General features: G+C 37.0%; 1 protein-coding gene across 2 annotated transcripts in view; it reads left to right on the plus strand.

Annotated features, from left to right (window-relative positions):
* Window positions 1-5327, plus strand: part of LMO4 (LIM domain only 4) — a 16876-nt gene extending 11549 nt beyond the window's left edge. For both annotated transcript variants that reach the window (XM_046645503.1, XM_046645504.1), the window contains exon 5: window positions 4539-5327. In XM_046645503.1, coding sequence (XP_046501459.1) covers window positions 4539-4547 — 9 coding nt within the window. In that variant the 3' untranslated portion in view covers window positions 4548-5327. The remainder of the gene's footprint in view (window positions 1-4538) is intronic.
* The last annotated feature ends 2437 nt before the right edge of the window (window positions 5328-7764 follow it).

Consider the following 7764-nt stretch of genomic DNA (forward strand, 5'->3'; position numbering starts at 1 on the left):
GAAGGTTCAACCTTTTTTAACCTAGCAAGGGAGTTTTCCTGGCTGGTTGTGTTTTTGCATGCCCTTCTGAAGAAATGTAGACTCCTCATACCTACGGGCTTCAGAAATACAGTTGATTACACTGTGAATCTTCTGTAGTTAAAAAAAAAAAATCCCAACTTGGTTATATCTGTAGCTTCACCGATGTTGAACGTAGTGTTAATCCCAGGCAGGGTCAAACAAAACATTCAACTTGCGTTGTTTATCCCATTTGACAGTTTTGCAATTCAGAAACATGATGTGAATAGGTTATTGTAGGAGGGAAATTAGAACGTTTATGATAGGAGAAGAGAATAAATGTCTTTGTCATGAAAGAATCATTTCTGCATCAGCAGTCAGAATCCGGACACCTGCCTTCCAAACCCAATTTACGATGCTTTTATTTTTAGAAGAGCAGTCTCACAAAGCATTCCTTAATTCCAGAGGAGAGCATTTTTGTTGATTGGTAGTCCTGTAAAATTTGAATAAGTTATGATTTTTAAAACAGGGTTCTAGCTCTTGCTAATCGTTTTGTGCCACTAACAGCTTCATTAAAGATTATGTATCTTGATTCTTGATCCACAACTGGAAAGTTCTCAGACCGGAGTTAGAAATGAGGAAATTATACAAGTGTACAAATCATGTAGTATTAGAAGGCACTTCAGAGGGAAAATTAGTGATCAACAGTTGTCCAGCACCCCCAGTACTGGATAGTTTTAGATCTATTTTAATCTCCTTAATAAGTCCTATAGCTATGCAAGTGAGTGCATTTTGATAACTGCTGTTCCTAATTTGTAACAATTACTGTCAACCTTCAGTTAAGAGACTGTTCATTCCACACTGGCCCAGAAAAGAGTGAAATGTATGACTCGTGCGCATAATTTTATTCACATCATATTTCATACTGATTATGTATTGATGACATTGATTCATTTACTCTTTACAGCGCCACTTGCATGGATATTAAATCTTATTGACCACAGATGAATTTTAATTTCAGATTGGTGATAGATTTTTCCATCAGCTCTGATAGTATGTTTGACTTTTTCATCATTAACCCAGGCAATCACACAGCACTGAGTTATTGCATTGAAACAAAAAGTGCACACTTCACTTGGTAATTCTTTATGGATTTACAATAGGAACTTCATTAATGTCTGTTGTAAGGATCACAAAAAAACAACATTTATCTGCAAATAGGAATTTAGCAAGCTTCAAAAGTCTCGGGAAAAAATATTAGACTCCTTTGTCTTCTGTAATGCATTTAAATGCTGTGTGTGGGGAAAAAGACTCATATTTGAAAAGTTTTAACCATTTAAAATTTTACCACCACATTTTAGTGATTTATTGTTTTCCCTTACTCAAATTTATGCGATAATTTTAAATATATTTTCTGTTTCTTTATTAAGTAAATGTTAATTACATCAAAATATGCACCCTTTAGTAATGTGAGAAGATACATAGAATATCATTTTAAGAATAGAAGTCTAATTTTTATTGGAAATTAACAAGTCACCATTGATGAGGCATTCCAGGCTTCTTTAAGGAGTGCCAGTATGTGTAAGTACTTATAGACTTTTATGGTTTGAATTGTGATGAAGTGAATCTATAGGGCAGAGTTGAGAACACTGAATGGGTCACATAAATATTTTGAGATACCCATTTCAATTTAGAGGCAAAGCCATTTGTAGTTATACTTGGTAGCCAAAAAAAGAAAAAATGTGCTAGGAATAAAATGGTTGATCTCTTCTCCACCCACTCCAAAGTAAGAGCTTGGTTTTTCCACAAATTATATCTTAAGTTTGTTGCTGGTTTTATACTGTTTCTTTCCCTGACTTAGCCAGGGATAAAAAATGATTGTTACAGCTCACGAACATGCATGGTGAGAAGCAAAGGATGTAGAGACAAGATAGAAAATGTAGCTAGACTTTGAGGCACTGAATGGGGCAATAGCAATGTTAGCGAAGGACTAAGTCTAAAGGACACGTAAGAAACCTGAGCAGGGTCTCGCATCACCATCTTACTGAAGTACAAGATGATGTAAATTTAGAGGAGGTAGGGGGGAAACTGGAGAAAAATCTGGTTTACATGTTTATGAAATTTCATATATTGTGCCTTTCATATAAATCTTCTGTTCTCCACACTTTTTCAGCATGGGAGAGGTACGGTGTTCATTTTGGAACACAAAATATCTTAGGCAACGAATAAGAACCTACTAGTGTATGTTTTCTTAACGTTGGAAGCCAAAAAGAGACAGGTGGGCTTCAAAAATTAATAGCTCTTAAAAGACATAAGGTAATAGAACTTAAGGATATGTTCTCGTCAGGCATTGGTGAGAAGCTGTGTGTTTTGGGGGTGATGTTAATTAAGAACATTTCCCTGTTGGCATAAATGTCTCACATTTTTGCCCTTGGTGTTCAGCTCACCATGAACACAGTCAATTCACAAGGTAGTTTTAGTAAATAAGGGTTTTGGGCAAGCTGAATGTGGTCCGGAGAGATATTAATGAGAAGACAAGGGGAAGAGGTGGTGAGAACACACTTCCTGGTGGAACATAAACTCCTTTTTGGACCTGGAGAATGCTTTAGAATTATTTTCCCAGAACCCTGTGGTGTTTCTTTTCTGGAGAAGATGAGATGGGGAGAAATGACAAATAGCCCCATTTTATTATTTTCTCCTCTTGTTCTCCATATTTTTGGTAGGGAAAATTGGACATTAATTTTGGCCGTTTTCCTTCTATTCACAGAACCAATTACATTTTTAGTGCATGATGCCTGATAAACACACCCAAGCATCCCCTGGCTTAGAAGTAATGAGTTGATTATTTCTACATCCCTTCTTTAAAGGCAGCTAATAGTATGGAAAGTATCGGCCCCCGTCGTCTGGTCTTTTTAAACTTTCAACCTCCTGAAATTTGTTCCCAGTGTCTGAGATGTAGAGTTTACGTGTTGTTCTGCATCACTGGCTTTTGTAGATCCTGAGAAAAATAATTTTAAGTTTTTAAATCATACAGTCTCTTGACTAAAATCTCAGAACACTAACATTCAAAGACCTGCAAAATTTTATAGCTTTTATTATTTAAAGGAGGGAGCTTGGCTATCCTCAGGAGGATATTGCCTTCTAGAGAGTTGTGTAAATACAATCAGGATTTGTGGCTATTTTTCTTTTTGGTAAATTTTTGCCTGCTCTGGAATTCTTTCATACAATCAAGGATGATGGTTCCATCTAGAATTATCTGTGCTTTTAACTAAAATAAGAGATCACATCTCTTTAGTTGGAGGAAAATTCAACGAGTGTTCTAGTTTACGCATCTCTTTACAGTGCCCACATAGTTACATAATTGGTGTTGTGTGTGTCCATCATAGAGGACATTTGATGCTCATTTATTAAATATGCTTGCTGGCTGCTGCTGCATCTTTGTTCTGGACAAATTACCTTTCTCACACTGAGCTTCCACTCTGGGGAATTAAGCCTCCACCACTTTAATTAGCTTGGAAGTGGGGGGTTGCAGTTCCTAATAGACTTCAGGCTTTTAGTAAGTTAGGGACAGGGTGAAACGAGAACTTCCTGGGAAGCTCAAAATGTCATTTAAAAACCATAAAAAACTAATATATATTATTTCATTTTGGTAATTGCAAACAGATTGTATTTGACGACTGTGTGGATTATTATTTCTAACTTAGACATTGAAGTTAGAACCCATTGAACTACGTTCTTTAATTGAGCACAAGGCATTAACACATTGCATGTGTTTGATTCATATCACTATAATATTTATGTAATATTAAGTTACATAGCAGATAAATACTAGGTGAAAAGTAGTATCTGAATATTTGTGTGTGTGTTTGTGTATGTATATATATATATATATATATATATATACACATATATATATATGCATGTATCTGTATACACACTCACACCCCACCATGGGTAGAGAAGGACACGGGTGAATAGATGTCACATGGGGATATTAGAATAATAATACCTGCCAATACTTGTCCAACATTTATTAAGTGCCACGCACTGTTGAAAGTGCTCCATATATATTATGTCTTGTTATCCATACTTTAAAGATGAAGAAACTGAGACCCAGACAGGTTAAGTAACTTGCAAAAGTTACACAGTTGAGTTTATTAACCCGACACTTCCTCGGGAGGAACTTGGCTCTGAATGTGCCTTTAAGATGCAACCACTAGGCAAGGTGTTCTAATTCATTCCTTTCAGAAAGAAACTTGCTTTTAACAGTTAAGCAATTCGTTGTAGAACTTGACACCAGAAACTTTCTGAAAGTCCATTTATTGTCTCATTTTCTCTGCTAGTAAAACTGCGGAAAATGTTATCCTTTAGTTCCTCACTGACGGAGTAAGTAGCGTGGAAGGCTCCATCCAGTCACAGCGGGAAAGTAATCTAATAAAAGAAGATTAGTGAATGGAGAGAAGACAAAAGCAGTCATGTTTGAGTTTAATATCTCTCAAATTTAGCATTTTAGCTAAGATGCCCGTTTTTATTTCTTGCAGGTCTGCTAAAAGGTCAGAGTAATGCAGAATGCGTGCCTTCATCTCAGACTTTGTTCATCACAGGTGGATCCCGTGTGTCTTCAGTAGACAAGTCACCTTTGTAGCTAGCACCAGTGCCAGCTCCATGCCATTGCACCTTCTTTAGTCTTGATTGTCCTTCCCGCATTTATTGGTGTATTAAAATGACTGAATATGAACATTAAGGACTCCATGAACCTGGGCTAATGGGAGACTGTAGAGAAAATGAAAAAAGATCCACCGGAGGACATCTTTGGGGGGAGGGAACTTGGGAGGAGGGAAATGACTAATGAAGCTAATTAAAAGAAGCATTCAAATCTGCTTTCTCCCCTCATTAACAATTAGCAGGGCACTGGCCAGAGTTTGTACCCTGTGTTTTACCTTAACAACATTCTATTTGCTCCTTTGTATATTTAAGTGTTGTAAGGAAATGTGTTTCAATCAAAACTGAACATGAGATAAAGGAAAGAGATGTGGCTTTTGTGATATTCTATCACAAACACTTTTATTGTATCTCTGTAAAATACAATGTATGTATGCATGTAAGTGTTCTCGTCCTAATGTTGCTATTCCATGGCAAAGAGAAAAAAAAAGAACGAAAAAAGAAAAAAAATTGGAAAAAAAAATCAGGCTCATAGCAGCTACTGTGTAGAAATTTCCCTCTACTTCTAATTTGCTGAATGAAGAAAAAAATCTTTTATTTGTGATATTTTCAGAGACATTTGCTCTAGTATGGTGTATTTAAATAATAAAAACTTAAAAGAAAAAATATTCGATGGAGTTTGGGTTTAAGCACTGCTTTTTCTCTTCTGTATTTTGCGAAATTCTAGTTTTTTTGTTCCATATCAAGCTTACTTTAAATCTTAGGGGTTGAGGGAGGAGGTGTGTATATTTATTTAGCTCTGGGCCAATAGGGTATTCTTCAAATTACTTAACCATGCCATTTTTGGCAAGGGTACAAAGCAGCATTTCTAACGGAGGCCTTTGTATGAGTTCAGAATATTCTGTTAATAGCACTTCATTACACTTCTATATCACAGTGAATCTTTTGTGTTTATATATAAATATTTGTTTGATTCTTCAGCTATTTCGTTTATTCTTTTTTCTCAATAGGAAAGCCTTGGGTATTGGTGAGAAGCATGTTAAAGAATGTAGCGTAACCATCTTGTCGTCTCACCAGGTTGATAGCTTTTGAAGGAAACAGCATTTCTAAACCATACCTGTAGCTATTTTGAAGTCCCCTTAGTTGTCAGGGACCCGGAGCTCTTTACAGGCATCTGCCAGGGGTGAAGCAGCCGTTTCCTGGTGAGCTTTCAGACTCATGTGGTCTGCTGTGTGATTTGTTTATTTTCTTTTGCTCTCACACTCCTTCCCTGACTCTGCCTTTCCGTATGTTTGGGGAAGATTTGGATTTTATTTTGTAGTAGTCTTGAGAGAATTTAGTTGCTAGTTCTGGGCAGCAGCAGAGTATCCCCAGTAGTGGCCGGTTTGCCTGCGGTGGTGCCCTGTGGAAGCGGGTGTGGGCGCAGGACTCAGTGGGCCCATGGTGGGTGCCGACAGCGGGAACTGCCAGAGTCTGCACTGCCAGGCTTGTTATCTGAGTGGATCTCAACTACAGCTTCTACCACAGGTTAATAAAACCAGGTGTGTTTCCAATGCTGCTTTTAATTTTCTTTCTAAAAATGGCATTTGTTTTATTTTCTCTTGCTCCAGAAAAGCTCCCAGTACAGATCCTCTCTTTGAGAATAGGAATAGGTTCTGTAGAGGGCTCTAGCTCGGCACATCTCAGCTAGCGGTCAGCTTGCTTTTGGGATCTTCTGCTTTGAAAGATTCCAGGCCAGGAGGAAGAATCAGTTGCTCGAGCTGCAGACCTCCTGTAAGAGAACTTAAAAGTGGAGAGTTAAAGTGAATCATTTTGTTAGAGCTTTATAAAAAGAAAATGCAAGGAAAAAAATGAAATCATATAAATAATATCTGTTAGAGTTAGATCCTTGGGGAATTTCTAGGAACTAGTTCTAGTTACATTTTTTTCCTTTAAGATACTTTAAAGGAACGTGGACTCTTCAGAATAGAAAAGAAGAAATGCGTTAATAAGAATGCAAGCATCTATATTTTTGGCATAAGCACTCATGTCCCACATAGTGTAGAAATTCAAAGGAGATAGTTAATAACTTTTAGTAAGTAATGCAGAGTGGCATTTAGTGATGTGGAGGGCTAAGGTCATTAAAGACTTTAAATGAACTATTATATGGCTGGTTCCTCAAGCACTGCTGCGTATTTAATAACGAGCTTCTAAAAGCATTTCTTAAGTTGCAGACCTATAAGATTACAAATGTCACTCATGTTAGTATAATCCACGTGCAAGTGATGAAGTCTTCCCTTTGATGTGCTAAATTGGAGAAGGACTAATGGAGCTATGAATATACAATAGAACATATTTAAGTAGTAGTCTTGCTTTAGGTAAAACACTTTCCTGAAACCAGAGGCATTTCAAACAATAAAACCCAGCTCTAATGGGGATGCTCTGTGTGGTTAGAAAGCTACTCAAAACACTCAGGTTTATTCTGATGTGAGCAGTGATTGTGTTCCTCCCCTAACCCCAACATTGCTTAGGCAAAAAAAAAAAAAAAAATCCGCGAGCTTGTTCACCTTTCATCCGTTGCATTTGTGATGCTAGTGAGATGTACTCTGTTCTTTTGAAAGGACTTACTTAATATTAACCACGTCATAGAGCAAGATGGCCCCCAGTCTCTACAAGTAAGTGCAATTAAAAATAAAAGCAAATGTTACTGAGACCTGCTAAACTCCTAATGAAAAAAAAGTTTATGATACATATAAATGACTCAATCATGCAAATTGTCACTCTTGCTAATGAAACAATTTTGTAAAAAGATTGTCCTCTGCAAGGGCTTAATGTTTTTTACCTATCTGTCTAGTTCGATTTACACATCCCGAAAGGCAGGGGAACCCGCACGAAGCCTTTCCAGACCACACCGTTTGCCGCAAGACACTATTTCCCACTCTTCCTGATTTATTAGGAAAGAGTTTAACATGGACTGTAGTGTCTTATAAAATGAGAAAACTGTCACACCGAAATTAAGCCTGTGAAATTGTCATCCTCTTAATATTAACTGTATTCAACTTTTCTTTTGCTCGTGTTAACATTGATATTTGGAACAACTAACTAGTCATTAGAAATGAAGCTGTT

This window comes from Equus quagga, chromosome 18 (genome assembly GCF_021613505.1).
Source record: "Equus quagga isolate Etosha38 chromosome 18, UCLA_HA_Equagga_1.0, whole genome shotgun sequence".
Lineage (NCBI taxonomy): Eukaryota > Metazoa > Chordata > Mammalia > Perissodactyla > Equidae > Equus > Equus quagga.